Here is a 24419-nt window from a genome sequence, read left to right as displayed (position 1 = left end):
GCGCTCTTGCACGCATCAGTCAGACTCGCATTGAAAGAGAATAAATGAAGGAAGCAGCAGACAGATGTCCACTGATCACATCAGCACTTTTGTTCAACAAAGTTCCTCCGTCCATACGCTGATGAACACCAACACCGACGACCATTTACCCCGCTTCAAGAGGTGAGTGTTCGACTCTTTTGGGGGGTTCTCGTTCATGCGCAACCCGCGTAAAAGATGTAAAAATCAGTTGCTGTCCTAAAACCTGCAGGAGCCGCTGGGCAGAACAGGTTACTCTTGGAACTTTTAAAACTACAGTAGCCTATTTTGTACTTACTGTATATAATACTCAGGGAACTGTTTATTTTACAGCTTACATTACAAAATGATGTTTATGCATCAATGGTGATGTATTTATTTAAGTGAATAGAATTGATTTCTATTGATTTTGATTAATCAAATGTTCATAGTCGTGTTGTAGACTCATTCAGTGACAACTACACGTTAATGCAAAACAGCATTAGTGTGGGAGGCAGGTTGATTTCTTATTCAGCCCTGTCATTCATACAGAATCATTTAAAACTAAAGTAGTCAACTTCAGCACTGTTTGCCTTCAAAACGTTTGGTAAAGCTCATAGTTACATGTAGAATTTACATGTGTAAATTAATAAACTGTATGAAACACTGTATGAAATGTGTGTAAGATATAACATAATTTAGAATCAGAGGCTGGTCAGTTGGGTAGATGGGCATTTGTGTCAGATGGGCACCAACTGGCAGTGAATCATTTTGCGGTTGATTAAATCATCAGATGTGTCTAAACCAGTAGAAGCTCATTCATGTTGGACTATAACCTTTTGAAACCTCTAATACATTGTCATTTAAGATATACATACATTACTTTAATTTCCACAAGATCCTGGAGACTTTAATAAGCTTGTTTATGGGTAATCCATAATAAATCCTCTGAGGGTTTAGGCTGCATTAGTTAGATCAACCGGAACCAGGAACACTTCCAAAACCAACTGATGTACTTGAATCAAAGAGTGCAGAACAGTACTCTACTCTCAGCCAGTCTTGTCTAATTGTTCCAAGGTTACCACAGTGAGCAGGATGACGTTCATGCCCAGACCTGATGGTAGAGTGGAGAATGGGAATCGGTGACCTGACAAGAGCTGAGATGATAGAGCTGGAAAAAGGATGCGGCGACTCTGTCAAGCCTGTACAGAGGCATCAGCTTTTGTCAGAGGGAACCGAAATCCCCTGGTTGGGCCTAGGTTCTCCTGAGGTTTTGTTTCTCGATTGGAGTTTTGGGTTCCTCGCCACCGTTTGCATACTGTTTTGCACTATTTGCCTGGCCAGGGGGGCTGCTTTACAATTAGAATTTAGAAGTTTCACATAATTAATATTGCATATAGGAATTTATAGTCTGTTTTATATTTGACCTGTTTCTCTCTCCTTTATCTTAAGTGTGTGCTTTCACTGTGCGTATGTGTGTCTCTGTGTGTGAGCGTGCTTCTGTGTTTTCACCTTTTCCATGTTTTTACAGGCATAACTTAAATTGTTTTGATTGTAGTCAATATGTCTCATGTACAGCTGCTTTGTAACAATGAAAATTGTAAAAACGCTATATAAATAAAGTTGAGTTGAGAATAGGCTATATGGTTTCTTTGAATGCGACCAAACTACAGGACCCACTCAACAAATTGTTTATTTAATAAAATGAACATACAACAAAATTCAACAAATCGTTTAATTAATACAATTATTACACAGCAAAACAATAATACAAATTGATAGTAACATTATTTAAATAAAATAAAAATAAAATAGCCTAGTTTTATCATTAGACACTAGCCAAACACAATCCAGAGGTTAACTTGGGGTCAGGCGCAAGCGCATCCGATGAAACGGACTATAGGAATGTAACGTTTCACCTTGAGCCGGGTGAAAATCGATCATAATATGTGACGATTTCAGTTGGTTGAGATGTTAAATGAATTGTAATGCGTGTTTTGAACAGCAGGGGCCGCTTTGTTAACTTCGAACTTGGTAGACGATCTTATATTTCTTAAATGTAAAAAAGCAAAAACAAAGTCTTAGTTTTTCTTTTTATTAAAGAGACACGTATTATTCATTTTCTTTTATTTTGAATTTGTTTTAAAATTGCAGTTTAGTTTTGTTATGTGACATATAATAAAAAGGCAGTTGTTAATTTCTAATTTGTCTCTCAACTTATTTTGAGAAAATAAATCATGAATAAATCATGTATTGAGATCAGTATCGTGAATCGCAACACATTGTGAGCTTAGTGAATCGTTACATCCCTACTTGACTAGATTTTGAAGATAATGAAGATTATCAAGAATATGAATAGAGGAAAGGAGGTCCGAGGTTTCATTGGGTTCGTCGGGTTGGCATCCTCTGTGTTTGGGGGATATATGTATATAGAAATACATAGCATATTTATTCTTACCTTTTCTTGCTATTTTTACTGGCAGTTCGGTGGCATCACACCTCAACGCAAACATATGCGCCAACCTGCTGGCTAAGGCTGTCTTAGCCCCACTGGCACAGTTAATGCATGCTCAGTGTTCCCGTTCATTATGGCATATCATTACAACACACAACACCATTTTAGTATGTGGTCATTTTGCAGCCCCTTTTATGTCCTTCCGTTTCAACTACATGCAGGGGCTGCTTCTCTCAGGAACAGTGGCAAGTTCTTTGACTACCGTCCATTGGGCCTGTCCTCTGATCCCCACTTCCTTAAGCCTTGTGGTGGAATTGGAAACAAAGCCCCTGCAGCCGACTTCCACCGGGAAACTTTTGCTGTCCATTCCCGATCTTTAGTCTCCGCTGCCAAGTTTGCATATCGGAGATTCTTTCGTTCAAATTCTTAGTTTATGGCCTCTTCCCAAGGTACAGTCAACTCAACTGTGATGACTATCCAACTGGAGTTGGACCATAGTACCAAGACAGATTGGTCACTGTGATTTCCAAGAAAAAGTAAGTCTGTGGTTTAAATCAACTCGCATTTCACAATCTCTTGCTATACTCAGAAGACTTGAATCTGGGGATAAAGGCTTGGCCCGCTTGTTCTGCCCCTCCCGAATAAAGGGTTGCCTTTTTAGCGAGTTAGCCAGGGCGTTTTGGGGGAAGGCATTTACTGCCAGTCTCTTGGACTCTCTGCTGCAGCCAAGTATCTTAGTACTAGATTGTGGTGCCATGTGTATCTCCCCTGTGTCAAACTCTTCTTACAACCCACAAGAGTATGTTTAAGGTTTGGTGGAGATGCACATAGGTGGCAGGCTGGATCTTGTCCACACCAAACATGCAGATTTGTTGATGAGGGCACCACATCATTTGTAGCTCTTATGTTAAAATGTATCCTGTTTGTTTCCATACTCCACAGCTCACTCCAAGCGATTTTGCTCCGTTCAATGCGTGAAAAACCTCTCTGGCGCATCTACTTGCTTTCTCTTGATGCCAAACCTCCACCACCACCAGGTAACACTGTTCCATTGATGTAGCTTTTCGCCAAGTGGGTGTGGTTGATCCCAAAACAAGTCCCCCGCTGCCATATTGAACTTGTCCCACGATATCCCTATGTCTGAGGGCTGCCTTCTCATCGCTTTCGCTGTTGCTGGGTTGCATTTCCTCACTGTCGCTACTGTTAGAGCAGCATCTCTTACACAAGGATCGCAGGATTCTTCAAGCTTCATCTCTAGCCTTGTTTTGGTGCATTTATATTCCTCCACAAGGCTTGAAATGGGAAGAGAGAGAGCTCCATTACCGAACAGCTCTATGTTGCTTAGACATATTGGTAGCCTAGCCATTTCCTTACTTGTGAACTCACCAATCTCTCAAGGTTCTTGGCGTGAGTAGGGATGGGAACCCAGAACCGGTTTTTCTTTAGAACCGGTGCCCAGTGAATCAATTCCTTGGAACCGTTAGCGTACCCGCTTAACGATTCCGCTTATCGGTTCCGCTCATTGCAAATGTGTCATCATCATGACGTCACACACGCTGCGTTGTTTTGGTTACGCAGCAAACATGTCATCGAGGCAGAAGCGATCTAAAGCGTGGTTATATTTCACTAGAAAAGACTCCAATGCGGTCATTTGCAACAACTGTAAAAGTTTAATTTCGACAAAGGGAGGAACTACCTCCAATATGCAGAAACATTTGGCCACACAGCACGCAATTCATTTGCAGGACTGTCGCGTGTTTGATACACTACTACTTAGCGAAACAGCAACAACAAGTGAGTCAAGCAGCAGCGGAGCTAACGAGACGTCATCTGCTATTAATGCCGAAGGTAACTTCTCTATTTAGTTCATCTGAGCGCCATTTCATCTCGTATCCTTCCTGAGAGGGCAAACATGACCATTTTTCTGCACAAAAATTGTTAATTTGCCTAAGTTGATAGTTGTGGTCTTTACAGAAGAGTTATTTTCATTTTGTATGTCAGTTGAGTTGAATTTTGTTTCAGGTAGAATATTCCCAAAGCCACAAACTCTTCCTTGACTGTTTAGTCTGTGTTTTTAGGGCACTTAAATGGCAGTTTTATTTTATTTTTTTGTCTGGACCAATGATGAATGTGAAAAATTCTATAGATCCCTGGACTTTACTTTGTAGTCTACTTCTAGGTTTGTTCTGAGGTTGCTACACATAATTTGTGTATACTCTGAGTATGTGCTGTGTTCTTATCAGATATTAAAGCGAGTTAAAACAAACAAACAAATTTGTACTTATTCCCTCACGCAATGAGAATCGATAAGAGAATCGAAAAGGAATCGGATCGATAAGCAATATCGATAATGGAATCGGAATCGTTAAATTCTTATCAATTCCCATCCCTAGGCGTGAGACACTGCGAGCTAAAACATTGAAATTGGCCTTATAAGGCATGACAACAAGCCAAATTGGAAGCACCAGAGTTTCAGCTTTCCAGGAAGAGTTGTACTTATGATTTTCTTGAGTCCACTGACTGTCTCTTGCCTGAGTTGTTCCACCTGTTTAGCATCTGTAAGGTCAGCGGTGTACCACCGTCCTAGGCTTTTGATGGCTTGTCCGTGACTATTGGTATGGGCTCGCCCTTTATACAGAACCTATCGGTTGGTGAACCGATGCTTGACAATAGAAATTCTGCGTATATGCTTGCTGTGATGGTTGTCATCTCATTCATGTATGCCCTAATTGAAGGGTAGGCGCAACCCTCTTTTCAAACACTCTCCTCCAGCCACTCAACGCGATGTCTGAAGGGGCTTTTTTGTATAGCCTGTTTGGTAACCTGTCGGGTCCAGGAGCTAAAGCTGATCTTGCCCATTTTACTGCTCTCCCATCTTCGCTCCATTTAGGGGGCCTTATGTACATCTGGTGTTGTGGTAGCTGAATTGATGGAATGTCCTCTGGAATGGAGCTTGCCTCACTCCTCTGATTGTCGGAATACGTTTCCATAGGTGTCTCAAGATCTTTTATAGGTAATATAAGCTTGTAAGCATCTTTGAAGCAAGCGGTCCAGGTTCTCTCCTTTTTCTTATGTTGCTTTCTCAAGCTCTCTGCTCTTCGCAGTGAGTCAAGGTGACTTTTAATATCGTCTTGTAATGCTCTAGGTCCTTCCTTTCCTCTTCTGTGGCCTTCTTCCACCGTTTTCTCAGGCTCCTCCTTTCTCTCAAAAGTCTGTCAATCTCTTTTTGTCTCCTGGATTTAGGGCGGCCCTTCATCTACTTCTGTGACCTTGGATTATTGCTTTTTACTCCAAATCTCTCCACCCCATAGGTAAAAATGATTTTCCCCATCCTCTCCAGTTTTCTATCCCCATCTCCCTTTGGCCTGCTAATAGCTGGACGAGATCCGAGTCAATGGTTGTCCACTCTTTGTTGCAGGATTTAGGCCAATGTATCTGAGGTCTACTTCCATTCATTTTCCTTTCTACTGCTTGCTGCGGCTGGGTAGTCTCCGGTTTACTGAGTGCTGGTGAGTTTGTGCCTGGTTAGGCTTTATCTGGCGTTCTGATACACTGTGGTGCTTGTCCCGCAATTGAGCTTCACCCGACTTATTTGCCCTACCTCTTGTGAAGTATTGTCAAAGCGGGGCCCCTCACTAAGCTCTCTTGGGCACTTCTTCCTGCCCTGATGGATTTTAAATACATTTCTCGGATGTTATCTTTGTCCACCCGCAAATGCATCTGTGTAGTTTCTGTCCTGTTGTTCCAACGTCTGCTGTGCTGATCTCCTAGTTCTTTGTCACTTCCATTCCCAGGTCTGTTGCCATATGATCCATCCATGATACTTCTTGGGCCCCCACTCTCACAGACTCCAAGGGAATTCTTACTCTTGTGTTTTGTGTAGCCATTATTGGGTGAACACATTACGCTTTAAAGTAACGTATCCTGCCGACCTGGGTAGCAAGCACATGTCTGCCGAGATGGGGTCTATTCCATCCTGCCAGCAGTCTCTCCAGGCTGTCACCAGGCCTTTCCTTGGTTGTTAGCTGCCCTTTCAAAGCAGTCACTGGTTTAAACCAGATTGTTCAGATTCGGTTAAAATGACTAGGTGTTATAATCCGACTACTTCAACACAGTTAAATTGCCCAGTAGTAAATTTCCCACATCTTATGCATGACAGGGGGTGCCAGGGGAGCACTGAATTAATAATAATTTTACTGTAAACATGGTAAATAATTTTTCCTTCAAAAATGTTTGAAAAAAAACAATAAACAAAATATTAAATGACATCTATCTGCCTCATCATGTCATGTCTATTCTTGGTCTTGTGGCAGATTCATGGCGAAGTCTTAGGTTTTATGTTGAGGGAGAGAATTTTACCCTTTTGGTCTACCATTCTCTCTCTCGGTCCTCGTCTGTTCCCGCCCTCTCGTTCCTGGTTAACTTGCATCAGTGTTTCATCCCCTACACCTGTCCCTTGTTAATTATCCTTTGTCTGTCTCTCTATAAAATATCCCCGTGTCTGTTGTCCTGTGATCGTTCATTGTACTTACTTGTTCTTATGCACTTGTTTTTTCCCCCTTTACTGCTGCCTGCGCTTGAGTTCTTCCTACCTCGAAACCTGTGACAGAACAAAGGAGCTGGTTTCTGTCGTGATTCTGCCTCATCATGTCATGTCTTTCTTGGTATTGGGGCAGAATCAAAGCAGGATCCCTTGATTCATGTGGAGAGAGAGAGAGTTTTGGATCTTTCTGATTGCTATACTTTCTCTCCAGGTCTCGTCTCTGCCCCCTCCCTTTCGTCTCTTTATTGCTTGTTAACTAGTTAATTCCCCGCACCTGTTCCCTGTTGATTTTGACCCATTTAAATAGTCCTCATGTTTCATTGTCCTGTTTTCGGTCATTGTGGGTGTGTGGTTACACCTGCGTGTCTCTGGTGATCTTATTGCTCCAAAGTAAGTCTAGTCTAGTCTTAGTTTATTGTAGTTCTGTCAAGTGTTGTATTTAGTCTTTGTAAGTCCAGTATTAGTTAGTCTAGATCCTGTTTGCCTTTACGTGTTATTGTTATCGTGTCTTGCTTTACCTACTTGTTGGTTTTTGTTTTGTGTTTATTGTATAAGAAACTTTCCCCTTAATCCCCCGCTGTCTGCAATTGGGTTCTCCCCATGTATTTCATGACAGGCATATAGGCAATGGGGGCTTATTTAAAAACATGACGACATACTACATTGTGTTTAACATATTTTAGGAAACTTTCATTCTAAAATATAAAACAAAAAAATAGTAGCTGGGTATTTTATACCAATTTACACATTTTCTTTGTTTAAAAAAAATATGTTTTCTTTTTCAAACAGGTGGAGCAACGATGACATTCAGGCGCAGGCATTGGCTAAAAGTCGTCGCATGGCTACACGGAGACCGGCCTACATGTTTAACACCCGACACAATGGTTTATCCCCAACCGAGGAGTGTTTTCTAGATGCAGCCGAGTATGGAAATATTCCTGTCATCCGCAGGATGCTAGAAGACCTACCAGAACTCAATGTCAACTGTGCAACTGTTGCAGTCGCCAATGAGCACCTGGAAGTGACCGAACTTTTGCTGAAGAAAGAGAACCTGGCCCGGATAGGTGACGCCCTGCTTTTAGCCATAAGTAAAGGCTACATTCGGATTGTGGAGGCCATTTTGGGTCACCAAGCATTTGCAGATGCAACCAAACTCACCAACAGTCCCCTTCAATCAGAAACGCAAGACGACTTCTATGCCTATGATGAAGATGGCACACGATTTTCCCATGATATTACACACATAATACTAGCCTCTCACTGCCACGAATATGAGATTGTGTACATTCTGCTGAGTAAGGGTGCCTGCATTGAGCGTCCACATGACTACTTCTGTAAATGTAACAGTTGCCTCTATCATCAGAGGCACGACTCTTTCAGCCATTCATGTTCCAGAATCAATGCCTACAAAGGGCTGGCTAGCCCGGCCTACCTGTCTCTATCCAGCCTGGATCCAGTGCTGACGGCTCTAGAGCTTAGCAATGAGCTCGCTGTGCTGGCCAACATAGAGAAAGAATTTAAGGTAGGAATGAAGGAGATCCTATGAATATAAGAATATATGAATAAATGATGTAAATTGATTTCCACAGGATTTAAATAATTTAGCATTTTTTGAGAGAATATTACTTCTTTCATTTTGTATTCACCTTTTTTGAATAAACTGCATATTCTGGTTAACTAGGTTACGAATCATGTTAGCTGCTTTCTGCTGGTTTAAGATGGTCCTTTTGATTTTTAATATAATCCATAGGGCAATCACAAAACATCCAAAAATAACTAGGCACCAACATAACATTAACAACAATTGACACTAGACAAAAGAAACACTGGGGTATATATACATAAATTAAAGAGGGCTAATAGGCCACACCTGGGAGATGATCAACAGGGAACAAATGAGCAACTAACTATAAAACAGGACAGGATACAGAAACTAAAAAGAAACAAACTAAAAGTCCAAACTACCGGGGAAAGCACAAGACTGGATCAAGACAGAGCCTTCTCCAAAGGAGCAGATTCCAGACGGTCCTAAGAAACACATTCAGGTGGGTGGAGGAGAGGAGTCGGAACAGGGGAAGGGGGGAGGGCCAGGCCCGTGAAGGGGTACAGGACCTGACCCATGGAGGAGAGGCAGACATGGGCTTTGGACCAGAGGGAACCATATAGCTGGAGCCGGCAGAGGCAGGAAGCCTGGGCATGGCATGCAGGGCTGGAGGCATGGGCGAGGAAGGCAGGGCTGGAGGCAGGCAGGGCTGGTGGTCTGGGCGTGGCAAGCAGGGCTGGGGGCCTGGGCTTGGCAGGCAGGGCTATAAATTTGTTTAGGGACAGCGTCCTCAATCAGACAAATAGTGAAGGGAGAGCCACATGATAAAAGAACATAGTCCATATCTTGAGCCAAGCACCCTCGAGGATCATAACAGTTGATTTTGTGTTTGGACTGATCGTTTAGACTATCGTAAAACAATTCTATCAGCACACAGTCTGGATATTTAGAAATATAGGCAATGTCCTAGAAAGTCTTCAGGACTTCAAGTCCTCGACGGAATTATTATCTTGGCTGAGACAGGCCAAATGGACTGCTGGATCCATAGCTGGTCGATTGTTCTGTTACATTGCAGCAAGGGAAGATAGAGAGTGGCTCCAAATGCAGTTTTAGTTTTTAATATAATCCATAGGGTGATCCCAAAACATCCAAAAATTACCAACAATCGACACTAGACAATGGAAACACTGGAGTATATACACAAACTAAAGAGGACTAACAGGACACACCTGGGAGACAATCAACAAGCCTGACTTAAGTCGCAGCATTTCCGACAGACTCAAAATGAACGAAGAGATGTGTTTACAGAACTAATCCTAACTTTGACAGTTGGCTGCAAATATTTTCTCGTTTGTATCTACTGTCAAATATTAGTTTTGATATACTAAATATTCCGTGGATGCGTAGATTTACTTCAAATAAGCTACAAAAGTTATTCACAGCCATCTTCACTCTAGTATTTCGCTCGATGATATTGTTTTTTGCTGTATTCCTGTGTTTACAGCGAAGTTTGAGGCTGAGCCAGCGCAAAACATACGTCGTAACCAAAGGTTATGTGATAAGATTACAGGTACCCCAATGATTTCATACTTCAGACCCCCCCCACCCGAGTAAGTACGTGCTTGTCAATTATGTCCTTACAGGAAACTGGAACTCAAAAGAAACTAACTGAAAGTCCAAACTACCAGGGAAAACACATACAGGATCGTGACAACACCCTAGCAACTGGTGATTTTGGATCGGGGCTAGTGTATTAGTACAGTTGTGGTAATGGTTTTGTCATGGATTATTTCTGAAAATGTACCAAGTTAACTAGTTTTTGATTTGGCTTTTTTATATAAAAGTCATAATTCCGTGTTTTTGTAACTTTTGAGGGCATATGGATGTGGGTGTGCAGTTCTGCCTGATAGTCGGTGTGTCTGTAGCCTTTGACAGAGAGTGGGCGGCTTAGCTTCGTATGCTTTATCATTATTGTTCAGCTTTAGGCTTTATTAGTGGTTTCAGTAATAAACAGATGGTACTGTTTCATGCTTTTCTCAAGAATGAATAAATAAATAAAACTCATATCTGCTCTGTCACACGCCTAAGCAGTTACATTCAATTTTAGTGCTTTATGGATAACATGTTTTACAGATTATAATTTCACAAATAACAAACGTTATGTTGCAACAATTTAACTTCTGTTAGACCTACGCAAAGAATTAACGGTTGAGCAGTTTTAATTACGATTAATTTAGATTAAAATATTAATATTAATGAGTAATAACATAAATTTTATATAAAACAAATTGTTATATTACTAGCCACTAGCAGACCGATAACCAGACACATACCAGAAGTGAACTTTGGGAAAGGGGCATGCATCAGATGAAACCGTCTAGCAGGTGTTTTCAAACCTTTCGATGTGAGGGACCCCCAAATAAGATCTGTTGTGAGGACCCCATCCTAAAATATGTTAGCTATATATATTTTTTGTAAAAATAAACATGTAAGCTATATCAAATAATATGTGTGATATTGTAAAGACAACATATTAAATGATTGGCTTACATAAGAGTCATGTTGGATGTATAAATCTGAACAGAACATTTTTCATTTCAAAAGTATTTGTATATTTGTGGCAACTTTACAAAAGCCCAGTGAGTGAAAAAAGGGAATTGTAGATAGAAAATAAACCATTCTTGAAAGTATGCATGTAACACGAAAGAAGAGATAAACACAAACACTTCTAAATGAAACGGTAATAATGTTCAGGAGACTTTTTCTTTCTCTGAGATTTTCTAGACACCCTCTGGGGGTCCCAGACCCCAGTTTGAAAGCCCCTGGTTTATAACATAACAGTGTGGGATTCTGATTTGTGTAAAGGGTAAATATTAATATGCATACTTTAATTGACTGACACTATGAATTCTTATTTACATATATTTTCACAAATTCATGTTTTTTTCACAGAATGATTACAAGAAACTGTCAATGCAATGTAAAGATTTTGTCGTTGGTCTTCTGGACCTGTGCCGCAACACAGAGGAAGTTGAGGCCATTTTAAATGGAGACAGAGAGGCAGATGGCCACGTTGACACTGGTGGCAGACCCAGTCTAGTCCGATTAAAACTGGTCATCAAATATGAGCTGAAAAAGGTGAATAAGCATAAGTTATGTACTGAATTCTGAAGGCTTTTTGGGTATATAATGATATCCTGATACGTAATATCACACAGTTTGTAGCCCATCCAAACTGTCAGCAGCAGCTCCTGTCTATATGGTATGAGAATTTATCTGGACTCAGGCAGCAGACCACGGCGGTGAAGTTAATGGTGGTTCTGGGGGTGGTGGTTGGACTTCCCATCCTGGCTTTGCTGTATTGGATCGCACCCTCAAGCAAGGTCCGTCTGTATTGACCCGCACCTTTCGCCCACTGCATGAGTAAAATTTTCTTACATAACATCGCTTAACTGTTAAAAAACATTATTGCTTTAGTTTCTAAAATATGGACTGTGCTTCTGTTGATTGTTTGAGTTACTGAAAGTTACTGAACAAATCAGCCACAGTTTGCCCATCATGTGCAGTGTTTTAAGTATGTTTTTATTTGTAGTTAGGCAAGGTCATACGTGGACCTTTCCTGAAGTTTGTGGCACACGCAGCTTCCTTCAGCATCTTTCTCGGTCTTCTGGTCATGAACGCTGCTGACCGATTTGAAGGGACGTCGCTTTTGCCAAACATGACCATCCATGACCACCCTTCACAGCTTTTCCGCATGAAAACCACTCCCTTTACCTGGATGGAAATGCTGATCATTTCATGGGTCTTAGGTCAGTCAAACATATTACAACAAATCAAACATTTATGGTTAAATCGGCCGTGTAATGGTGTTTCATGCATTCTGACTTCTTTACAATGTTAAAAGTACTGTCTTCTTGTGCTTAACATGATCAACTTGTCAAAAAACGAGCAGGGCGTATTAGGTAGTATTTCTGTGCTCAATACATTCCCCCAGCCATCGTACAGGTTTCGGAAAGATTTTTTCGAACATATAAAACTGTTTTGTTACAATGTTTTTTTAGTCCCTTATTGGATAATTCTCCCGGGAAAGCACGTGGAATGCCCACGTGGCAGTAAGGAGAGCAGGAAATGCAGCTTTTATTTGTGTGCAGGATAGAGAGAGAGCATATGTTCGCAAAGTTAAGGTGTTTGTTTGTTCACTGCATTTGGATGATGAATGTTATATAAACATGGATATATAATGCTGGATTTGGAGATCGTTTGAAACTGATCTATGGAGCCGTCCCACCGCTAAATGAACCACATAGGATGAGTGAAACTGATGTCTGTGTTTTGTTGGCAATGGGTACGCAACTGCTTTAGGTCAGCCAACCCCTCCCCCTGCACGCGCTGTATGGTTTTGGAAATAATCGTACAGCTATATCTATCTTTTATAAATGTGAAAAACTAAAAATAAATACTCTTCTAAAATACAAAGTATGCAATTCTACTCTATAGGTATTCATGTCACGGTTCTGCCTATCTTGGTTGATTAGTTCCTGGTCTTGAGGCAGAACCAAAACAGAATCCTCTGTTTCATGTGGGGAGAGACGTTTGTTGACCTTTTGGCCTTCCATACTCTCCCCGAGTCTCGTCTGTGTTCCCGCCCTTTCCGTCTCATTAGCTTCCCCTTAGTGTTTTATCTGTTGCACCGGTTCCCTCTTAGTTTGTTCCCTTTAAAACATCCTCGTGTTCATTGTCCTGTGCGCGTTCATTGTAAGTTGTTTGATGTTAGTCTTACCTTGCCTGTCTGATGTAAGCTGTATGCTGTTCTTGTATGCTGTTCTTGTATGCTGTTCTTGTATGCTGTTCTTGTATGCTGTTCTTGTATGCTGTTCTTGTATGCTGTTCTTGTATGCTGTTCTTGTATGCTGTTCTTGTATGCTGTTCTTGTATGCTGTTCTTGTATGCTGTTCTTGTATGCTGTTCTTGTATGCTGTTCTTGTATGCTGTTCTTGTTTGCTGTTCTTGTTTGCTGTTCTTGTTCTTGTACCGCTGTACTTGTTCTGGTTCCTGTTTCCTCCAGTTTGTAGTAAGTGTCAGTTTAGTGTTTGTCTCAAGTGTTTTTGTAGTCTAGTAAGTCAGTGTTCGTTGTTAAAGTTATATTTATTCTTGTCCTGTTTTTACCCCACCGTGGGTTTTTGTTTTGTGTTTATTGTTAAATAAATATCTGTTTCCATCAATACCGTCTGTGTCTGCCTGCACTTGGGTTCCCACGCCATGTCCATGAGAGATCATGACAATTCAAGATTAATATGAGATTGGCAGAAACCGCGTGTGTTACGGCCGCTTTAAAATTAATAAAATATCATGACCAGCATAAATAAATAATTTCTTGTAAACACTGCAGTGTTCCTTAAAAACAAGCATTGTCAGTTTTGTGACTTTTATTCTGACTTGTGACAGTAATTATTTGCATAAATTTTATTGGGGCATTTTTATATGAAAACAACAATAATGATGTAATTGTTTCGTCCTCTCTCCTTCTGATTTCAGGAATGATCTGGGCTGAATGTAAACAGATTTGGTCTCTGGGTCCTCGCGAATATTTGTTGGAGCCTTGGAATTTGCTTGACTTTGGAATGTTGGCCATTTTTGTGACTTCCTTCATCGCTCGATTCATGGCGTTTTGGCATGCAAATGTTGCACAGAGTTATGTCGACAAGCACTACACAGATTTATCAAACATTACATTGCCCTTTGAGATAGAGTACTATCGACTTGGTGAGTACTGCTATTAAAATGAACTTTAATAGCAAAGATGTATTGCTTATCGGTAAAATATGTACAGATTTGAAGATTTTTAGATTGTTAAGATCATCTGCTATCCGTTATAACCTAAATATTTTACATTTCGACGTAAATAATACACAATTCTCTTTATAAAGATAATAAACCAGCCTAGGGCTGTCAAACGATTAATCGTGATTATCCAAAATAATAGTTTGTGTTTACATATGTCTGTGTACTGTGCATATTAATTTTGTATTTATAAACACAAAAACATACAGACATGCATATGCATGTATTTTGTTATCAAGTTTACAATTTTGTTATTAAGTTTACATTTTGTTATCAAGTTTACAATTTTTATATTTTTCTAGCTCGTGTCCATTGGGTTCCTTCTGACCCCCAGCTGATTTCCGAGGGCCTTTATGCCATTGCAGTGGTTCTGAGCTTCTCTCGGATCGCGTACATCCTTCCAGCCAACGAGAGCTTCGGTCCACTGCAGATCTCTCTGGGCCGGACTGTAAAAGACATATTTAAATTCATGGTGATCTTCATAATGGTGTTTGTGGCCTTCATGATTGGGATGTTTAATCTTTATTCATACTACCTCGGAGCCAAGCTCAATAACGCCTTCACAACGTAAGCATTGAATGAATCTGTTTCAGAATCCTTTGATGACTGTTTACCTTTAATCATATTAAACCTCTGACTTTATTTGTTATATGATTACAAAACGCCCATGGCGATTGGCAATAATAAAGGACATACTGAATGTAGGCGTTTGGCAAATTCAGTTATCATGACCACCATAACCATGTCTATGTGGACATGAAAGGGAGTAAGACAATGACAATCTTTATATTTACTGAGTATAAGGTATAGGGATGAAACGATTCTGCTCGCGATGAGATTCACGATACTGATCTCCCAATAAGATTTATTTTCCCAAAATGAGTTAAAAAATTAGATAACAACTGGCTTTTTCAAGCAAATCTTTAATTATTTAATGCTGCACATTTATTTGTAACAGAAAAATATATTTTATATCAAATAACAAAACTAAACTAACTCTCTTTTAAAACATAATACGTACAGTAAATACAAGTCTCTTTACTGTAAACACACTAAGACTTTGTCTGTTCTTTTCCTGGGGTCAGTTCTTCGTACATTGCAAACTCAGTTAAACCTGATTCAGACTACAGGAGTTTTAAAATCCTGTGGATTAAAAATCTGGTTGCAGCACACACATAAGGAGAATCTTGCCATATTCTCTTATGTAAAATCTTAAACCTGGCTCAGACTACAGGAGTTTTAAAATCATGACAGATTTTAAATTCTGGTTATAGCACACACATAGGGAGAATCTTCCCAGATTATTTTATGTAACATTTTAAAACTGGCATCACATCTACTTTGGAATCTCTTTTTCAAGCACTACAAAAATAGGTTTGCCCTTTGTAAATTTGCATTTATGAATGTGCAATGTCCAGAGAAGAAATCGTTGGGGGTAAAGTTGTGTTTATAAATAAGACTAAAGGTAGCAAGTGCAAAAATTAAAATTAATTGATTGGATATTTTTTATTTCATAATTGCACATCAAAAGACATTCTTAGACACCCAAATACAGGATAATATTAAGATTATCATACCAGAGGACGCCTCTTGCGTCATCTCACCGGGAAACAGAAGTAAACAAAGGGACACGGCAGGTCATTTCACGTGATCTATTTGTCCTATTATGAAAAAAGTGTATTTCCACGATAGATGAACGAAATGCAGCAGCTATGCAACAGGTCTAGAGTGTGTAACTGTACCGTTTTAACTGTACTACGGCGTATCTGCGGTGAAAAGCAAATGTTTCTGTTGCAAATAGTAGCAAGGGATTTATACTTGTAGCAAAACTGTAGCAATGTATGTAACATTCAATCCTGGAATGCTGTGTCTTTGTCGCGCTCTGAAAGATTCTCTGTCTGTCAGTCCAAAGCCGCAAGAACGTATTTTGAGCAGGAGGTGCTATAATGCTTTTTTGCTAGGGCTGAAGTTATGACTGTGCTTTGGGCGAGCCGCTTAAGTTTAATGTTAATAAATAACGGAAGAAAACAATTGTCGCTGCCGAGAATAAAGATGAATGCCAATGTGATTATAAGAGACAGCTATTTGCAGATTTGTGGTATTTCAGTCTCTTAAGACCCCAGTTTGTAACACTTTTTTACCAATAAATATTATATTAGGGAACTATAGATCATGCAGTCATGATCATGTCGATGAGCATTGCATGTGTCTTTCAGTCTTGATTTATGTCATAGACTGCATAATAGGCCTCTGAGACCTCAGATTATTTTCTGAAAATAAATGAGAATATTTGCTAGTTTTAATAGTTTTAATTTTATTAGTAATAATATTAAGCAAAAAGGAACTGAATCAATAAGGCAGCTGGCTAATTAAATCTCTTAGATTGTGTGACCCAATGTGCACCTAGTATCACGAGCACTGAAGCAAAATGACCTGAATCTGCACAGGTCAACAATCTTCAGTCACATTTATGATGGGAATGTTTGAAGACACCATTCCCTGACCCAAACCTGTTACACTGCAGCTCAATCAGGACGGAATCATGAAATGACCTTTGGGCAACTGATAGGAATGAAGGATTTCAGTTTATATAAAGTCTAAGGCGTGAACCTGACAGGGCCTGTGCACATCATCAGAAAAGAGAGGAGACCTGTGATGGAGATGCAGCCAGATGATGAATTCCTAACCACAACACTTAAACCACTAGACTGAGCTTCAAAAGATGTAACGCTTGGAATACCATTTTCTTTATTATTCTAAAAATAAAAACATCACAGACATGCTTATGCCCACGCGCATTTTAGTTTTTATCTTCATGGATAATAGGGATGCATCAGTGTCATCTTTTACCAGCAATAAGAAATATTAGGTCAGTTAACAATAAATAGTTTTAAAATCTCCATTCTTTTTAAAACTAAATCTCTAGGTTTGTTCTTTATAAGGTCGATGCATTAAAGTTTTGGCTTTTTTGCATGTATTCAACCTTTATAGACTTTGAAAAGTCTACGCGTCTTTTGTGCTTACTCAGCAGGTGAATGCCTTTAAGATGATGAGGACTTCTACAACTGCTACTTAATTTATCCAATTTAAGAAATGTTATTGAAATGGACAGTTTTCAGACCCTTTTCTCAGTATAGTGAATACTGATGGGTATAAAACACTTTATTTTGTGGGGAAAACACCATTTCGTTGCAATAAACCACAAAAAAGAGAATTAAATAAAAAAAGAACTAAAAGTTAATTTATCGCAATATACAACATCAGTTTACAACCGCTTTAAGATCTTAAAAATATCTCTGAAATTTATGTGTATGTGCATTGTTTGAAGTGTTCCCGACAAGGTTTTTGTGGCAGCCAATAGCAGTGTTGCTGATCACTAGTCCTTCTAATGATATACAGGTGCTGGTCATATAATTAGAATATCATCAAAAAGTTTTTTTATTTTCACTAATTCCATTCAAAAAGTGAAGCTTGTATAATGTAAACATTCATTCCTCACAGACTGATATATTTCAAGTGTTTATTTCTTTTAATTTCCATGATTAAAACTGACAACTAATGAAAACCCCAAATTCAGTATCTCAGAAAATTAGAATATTACTCAAGGCCAATACTAAGAAAGGATTTTTAGAAATCTTGGCCAACTGAAAAGTATGAACATGAAAAGTATGAGCATGTACAGCACTCAATATGTTGTTGGTGCTCCTTTTGCCTGAATTACTGCAGCAATGCGGCGTGGCATGGAGTCGATCAGTCTGTGGCATTGCTCAGGTGTTATGAGAGCCCAGGTTGCTCTGATAGTGGCTCTGATAGTGGCATTCAGCTCTTCTGCATTGTTGGGTCTGGCATATCGCATCTTCCTCTTCACAATACCCCATAGGTCAGGCGAGTTTGCTGGCCAATTAAGAACAGGGATACCATGGTCCTTAAACCAGGCACTGGTAGCTTTGGCACTATGTGCAGGTGCCAAGTCCTGTTGGAAAATGAAATCTACATCTCCATAAAGTTGGTCAGCAGCAGGAAGCATGAAGTGCTCTAAAACTTCTGGGTATACGGCTGTGTTGACCTTGGACCTCAGAAAACACAGTGGAGCAACACCAGCAGATGACATGGCACCCCAAACCATCAATGACTGTGGAAACTTTACACTGGACCTCAAGCAACGTGGATTCTGTGCCTCTTCTCTCTTCCTCCAGGCTCTCGGTTCCTGATTTCCAAAGGAAATGCAAAGTTTACTTTCATCAGAGAACTTAACTTTGGACCACTCAGCAGCAGTCAAGTCCTTTATGACTTTAGCCTAGGCAAGATGCCTCTGACGCTGTCTGTTGTTCAAGAGTGGCTTGACACAAGGAATGCGACAGCTGAAACCCATGTCTTGCATATGTCTGTGCGTAGTGATTCTTGAAGCATTGACTCCAGCTGCAGTCCACTCTTTGTGAATCTCCCCCACATTTTTGAACAGGTTTTTTTCACAATCCTTTCCAGGGTGCGGTTATCCATTACCATTTACATTTATGCATTTGACAGACGCTTTTATCCAAAGCGACTTAAATCGTATTATCCTATACATTTTACATAAGTATTTGCAATCCCCTGGGATCGAACCCACAACCTTACGTTGTTAACGCAATGCTCTTACCGCTGAGCTACAGGAAAGCTTATCACTATTGCTTACACACTTTTTTCTACCACATCTTTTCCTTCCCTTCGTCTCTCTATTAATGTGGTTGGACACAGAGCTCTGTGAACAACCAGCCTCTTTTGCAATGACCTTTTGTGTCTTGCCCTCCTTGTGCAAGGTGTCAATGGTCATCTTTTGGACAACTGTCAAATCAGCAGTCTTCCCCATGATTGTGTAGACTCCAGAACTAGACTGAGAGACCATTTAAAGGCCTTTGCAGGTGTTTAGAGTTAATTAGCTGATTAGAGTGTGGCACCAGGTGTCTTCAATATTTAACCTTTTCACAATATTCAAATTTTCTGAGACACTGAATTTGGGGTTTTCATTAGTTGTCAGTGATAATCATCAAAATTAAAGGACATAAACAGCATCCACCACCAGTGTGTCCTTGAGTAAGACACTTTACTCCATGTTGCTCCAGGGGGATTGTCCCTGTAATAAGTGCACTGTAAATCGCTTTGGATAAAAGCGTCTGCCAAATGACTAAATGTAAATGTACATTATACAAGTTTCACTTTTTGAATTGAATTAGTGAAATAAATCAACTTTTTGTTGATATTCTAATTATATGACAAACAGCGCGTGAGCGTGCAATGATCCCAGATAATTTAATCCAGATATTATAATCGTACACAGTTCGAAGAACTGAATTATCCAGATCATGATTTGCAGGGTTAGGTAATCTCGGATGTTTCATTTGATCTTGGATCTAGCAAGCGACGTACGAAGAACGGGTCCCTGGGATGTCTTTTAGATTTGAGAAATATCGGCGTATTCACGTTTACCAAATTGAGTTTAAACACAGCGGCCCCTGCTGTCCAAAACATGTATTGCGATGAATTTAACATCTCAAGCGACTTCAATCGTTACATAATATAAATGATTTTCAGGGTGAGAGGTTACATCCCTAATTAGGAAAGCGGATAAGAAACAATACATTGAAGACAAATCTGAGTATCTGGACATAATGATAATCAACAGATAGCCGTGCGTAACAGGGTTTTAATGCACTGAAGATTATAGGACGCAATTTGTTTCAATATCATCTGTTTGTATGTGTATTAGATAAAAAAAATCTAAATGATCTCATATAACATCTCCATGTCTTCCTCCCCAGTGTTGAAGAGAGCTTCAAAACGTTATTCTGGGCTATTTTTGGCCTTTCTGAGGTCAAGTCTGTAGTCATTAACAACGGGCACAAATTTATTGAGAATATTGGCTATGTCCTTTACGGAGTCTACAACGTTACCATGGTTATCGTCTTACTCAACATGCTCATCGCTATGATCAACAGCTCGTTTCAGGAAATTGAGGTAAACAACATGATATCTTTGAAATGACCAGCTGTTATGATAGGACATACAAGATCAGGGATAAATGTCCACACCCCATCATTTTCCACTCGTCTTCCCTTGCACATTAGATTTACATTACCCTTTACATGACATTTGTTACCATGCAATAGATTTTCCTCTGTAATGACAGTAGCGATTGGTATTAAATGTCAAAATAAAACGTTGATGCTTGTTATCTCATAATAAGATTATGAGACTTTAGCCTGGATTTATCAGAAACTGTATCCAGGTGTACTGTATGTGTATGGCTAGATTGTTTAAATTCACCATAAACGTACTGTACATTTATAGATAAACAGTATTATTTGGACAAGCAATTGTTTTACAAATATTTGGTTGCAGTTATTTGTTATACGTTTTATTTCTATATCATTTTGTGTTCTTTTTTTTGCAATTCATAATTGTTTCACTATTTAAATTTGGCTAAAAAAGCTTTTCAATAGCCTGTAATACATTTTTTAGGTGGTCCTGACACCTAGTGGAAATTCTAGTACATGAGCATGCTGCTGGCATAAGAAGCTGGGATATGCCCTAACGCTACTCTCTCACCATTAATAAAAATTGTCAATAACAGAGGTATAAAGTAATATAAACAGAGGCAGTATTTGGCTGGTTAAACATTTACCACGTCTGCTACTATTTAAAACCTACTTCATGAACTCATATGACTAGAGCAGGAACTTATAATGTGCATCTAAAGTCAAATACATTACATATTTTCTTATTTAAATATTATTATATCTAGTATGACTTGCAGTGCATGTTGACTGCTGATTGATTTAAGCTTTTTATTGAGTGATAACAATGGAAGTGTTCAATTGAATTGAAGGCACATTGGCTTCAAAATATACAGATGCGGAATAAAAATAAGAGACCCTTTCAAATTTTCATATCAAATAAGCATTTCTAGATGTATTGTGGCTGTACCAGTTCAGTGTTTGTTGAATTTCAACAAAATTAAACCTAAGGAGTGACATAAAGTCATCCAACAGCAATGTGACTGACAGCATGAAATACAAATAAAAATTTTGATAAAAAATGTTTAAACTATTACTAAAAACATGTAGAAATACGACTGTTGTATAACTTAAAAGAAAGTTGAACTTGTTTTCTTTAAAGTATGAGGTCTGGAAAAAAACAGAGCATCTTTTCTGTTATTTTGACCTGTTTCTCCAGTTTTTTTTCTGCAAATAAATGTAAAAATAAACAATATTTTTATTTGAAATTTGGTAGAAATATTGTAAGTAGATCACAAAATGAAACAAAAACGATAATTTTACCTAAACGTATACATATAAATAGTATGTTTTAAAATCAGAAAAACTGTCTCTGGAGCCACATGTTAACTATTATACGCATTATTGCATCATAAAACATAATATCAAATCAAGTGACTTCACTTTAGTTAGTCATTTTTGAAACTGTTGTTTTGGTGGATATTTACATGTATATATACGATACATTAACTATGAATGCTTCATGGTTGTCAAAGGTTTATGGAACAGGTCCAGATACATTTTTCCCTATTCATAGCTAAATCAAATTGTGATATATTTGTAAATGAATTCAATACAATTGTGAAACTTTGTTTTCTACTGGAATGTGTTTTGTAAACTGTATAAACATGTGTTTGTTGACAGGACGATGCAGACGTGGAGTGGAAGTTTGCCAGGGCTAAGCTGTGGTTCTCTTACTTTGAGGAAGGAGGAACCCTGCCTGTGCCATTCAACCTTATCCCCAGTCCCAAATCCATCATCAGCCTGGCCCTGAAACTCAAACGACTACTGCTCACGCCCCTACACAGACACAAAGAGGACCTGAAGGAGGACACTGAGCTCAATGAGGTGATAAAGATGCTGATGTTCCATTTTTCTGTTTATTTTTACTGTATTTACAGTAACATTTATTTATACAATAATTAGTTATAACTAACAACAAATCACAAACAAAGCCGACTTAAAGGTACAGTTTGTAACAATTTTGCAGTAAAATATCCAAAAACCACAAGGCTAGATATATATATATATTGTTTAGCTGAGTACTTACAATATCTCAAATGTTTCCAACCACTTGTAAATCGTGAGAAAATCGCTATTCTAAACAGTGACACAGTGCTACGCAGTCACCTGTCAATTGCGTCATATTTAAAGTGATGGTTCTCGCAAAAATAAAAATTCTGTCATCCTTTACTCACCCGCTGAACACAAAAGAAGATCTTTTGAAGAATGTTGTTAACTGGCCACCATTCACTTGCATTGATTTTACCAGTGCTTCGGTTATCAACTTTCTTCAAAATATCTTCTTTTGTGTTCTGCGGAGGAAAGAAAGTCATAAATGTTTGAAAGGACAAGAGGGTGAGTAAATGATGACAGAATTAACATTTTTTGGTGAACTATCACTTTAAATAACACAAACTGTACTGTTATTGGTGTTTGGCCCTCTTATGTGCAAATGATGCAACAACACAGAAACTTTCATTGCAACTATTATCAGTTACCATTAAATCACCATTAAAACTATTCTGCTTTCAGTCAGGGAAACAAAACAAGACGAATGAAAAAGATTCAACTCATCCAAGTCGATACCAGGTAAAACACACACACCTACTGTTTTTTTCTCATGCATCTGTTATGAACAATAATAAACACAAGTGGTTCATTGTAAATGCTTTCTCTTTATTGTTTACAGAAGATCATGAAACGTCTGATCAAACGATATGTTATCAAAGCACAAATTGATAAAGAGGGAGATGAAGTGAATGAAGGTACATTACGCCGGAACCTGTCATTTCTGCAGCACGCATTCATACTAAAACTTTCAGAGGATTTATTGGTTGCTATAATGAATGATTATGTAGTTATCCAAGCTTGTGACTGATCATAGACCTGTGACTGTTTTTGTCTTTAACAGGGGAGTTAAAGGAGATAAAGCAGGACATCTCAAGTTTACGTTATGAGCTCCTGGAAGAGAAGTCTCGACAAACTGAGGAGCTCGCGGAGCTTGTGAGGAGACTCGGAGAGAGATTAGCCAGTCAACACAACCTCTAGTCTTTCTCTATGTGATGAGGATATCAGGAATAATAACTACATGCCCCTTTACACATTTTGGCCGATTTTAAAACATGAAGAGTACTGTGTTAAGTAAAGTGGGAAATATTTCAAGTTTATGCAATTTGTTATATACTTACAATGCTGTTGTTTGCTGTTGTGTTGCATTGCACATTTGAAGTGAATTAGTGTATGTTAGTGAAGGTTGCAATTGGTCACAATTGATGGTATGATTAAAATGTTACTGTATGTGGGAATCAGGTACCACTACAAATTCTGCCAAACATGCTAGATCGACCTTACTAATTATAAACAAATTATTTGTTTGTAAGGTTTTACTGTGCAATTTATTTGTTTAAATGTAATGCTCACTTGATTTAGAATGTAATAAAATGGAATTATAAAAATTCAATTCACATCGTTCGCACATGCACACCCGTTACTGTCCAAATATTTTGGGACTTTTTTTGGTTTCGGTTTGGAAAGAAACTCAAGGGTGCATTAAATCTATGTACATTAAAGGCAGTTTGAATATTACAACTATCGCTTTTTCCAATAAATGCTGTTGAATTTATGCTGTTGAATATTCCACTTGTGGCAGTGAACACTGTCCAAACCTTCAATCATCAATCATCATTCAATCTTTCTATGTTGCTTTGTAACTTCTATCATTTCTTAGTGAGTATGAAAAGCGCATTGATTCTCAACAGACATTGTTCCACTTAATTAAACAGCACAAAATGTACCAATGGTGTTAAAATAAGTTTCTCAAGTATATTAGAAGAATGGATTGAGGATTTTGTAATTTGTGTTTTCTTAAAAGACTGGTATATTGGCTAAAAAGGTGACTTTACCATGTTTAAAAAAAACATTTCAATTTAAAATGAAAAACTTGAATTTTTCATAGAAAATAACGAGTCATGTGAGAAACATATCTTGGTCTTTAACATCACTTTG

The 24419-nt window shown here is 38.7% G+C and overlaps 1 protein-coding gene across 1 annotated transcript; it reads left to right on the top strand.

The window, feature by feature from the left end:
- On the top strand, positions 1 to 23978 carry trpc6b (transient receptor potential cation channel, subfamily C, member 6b). The gene is made up of 12 exons (XM_056766185.1): positions 1 to 162; positions 7785 to 8517; positions 11491 to 11676; positions 11757 to 11921; positions 12131 to 12347; positions 14074 to 14301; positions 14682 to 14946; positions 20178 to 20373; positions 22056 to 22259; positions 22947 to 23003; positions 23104 to 23179; positions 23326 to 23978. The coding sequence occupies exons 1-12, from the start codon at positions 65 to 67 to the stop codon at positions 23460 to 23462; spliced, it is 2562 nt and encodes an 853-aa protein (XP_056622163.1). The 5' UTR covers positions 1 to 64; the 3' UTR covers positions 23463 to 23978.
- The last annotated feature ends 441 nt before the right edge of the window (positions 23979 to 24419 follow it).

Source organism: Triplophysa dalaica, chromosome 14 (genome assembly GCF_015846415.1).
Source record: "Triplophysa dalaica isolate WHDGS20190420 chromosome 14, ASM1584641v1, whole genome shotgun sequence".
NCBI classification, from domain to species: domain Eukaryota; kingdom Metazoa; phylum Chordata; class Actinopteri; order Cypriniformes; family Nemacheilidae; genus Triplophysa; species Triplophysa dalaica.
Note: the sequence above shows the minus strand (reverse complement) of the source record. Positions and strands in the feature narration are given on the sequence as shown.

Coding starts and splice junctions, on each gene's coding strand:
- trpc6b (XM_056766185.1), top strand. CDS start 65: ATGTCCACTGATCACATCAGCACTTTTGTTCAACAAAGTTCCTCCGTC. Junction 11,922..12,130: donor GGATCGCACCCTCAAGCAAG/GTCCGTCTGTAT, acceptor TTTTATTTGTAG/TTAGGCAAGGTCATACGTGG. Junction 14,947..20,177: donor CTCAATAACGCCTTCACAAC/GTAAGCATTGAA, acceptor CTTCCTCCCCAG/TGTTGAAGAGAGCTTCAAAA.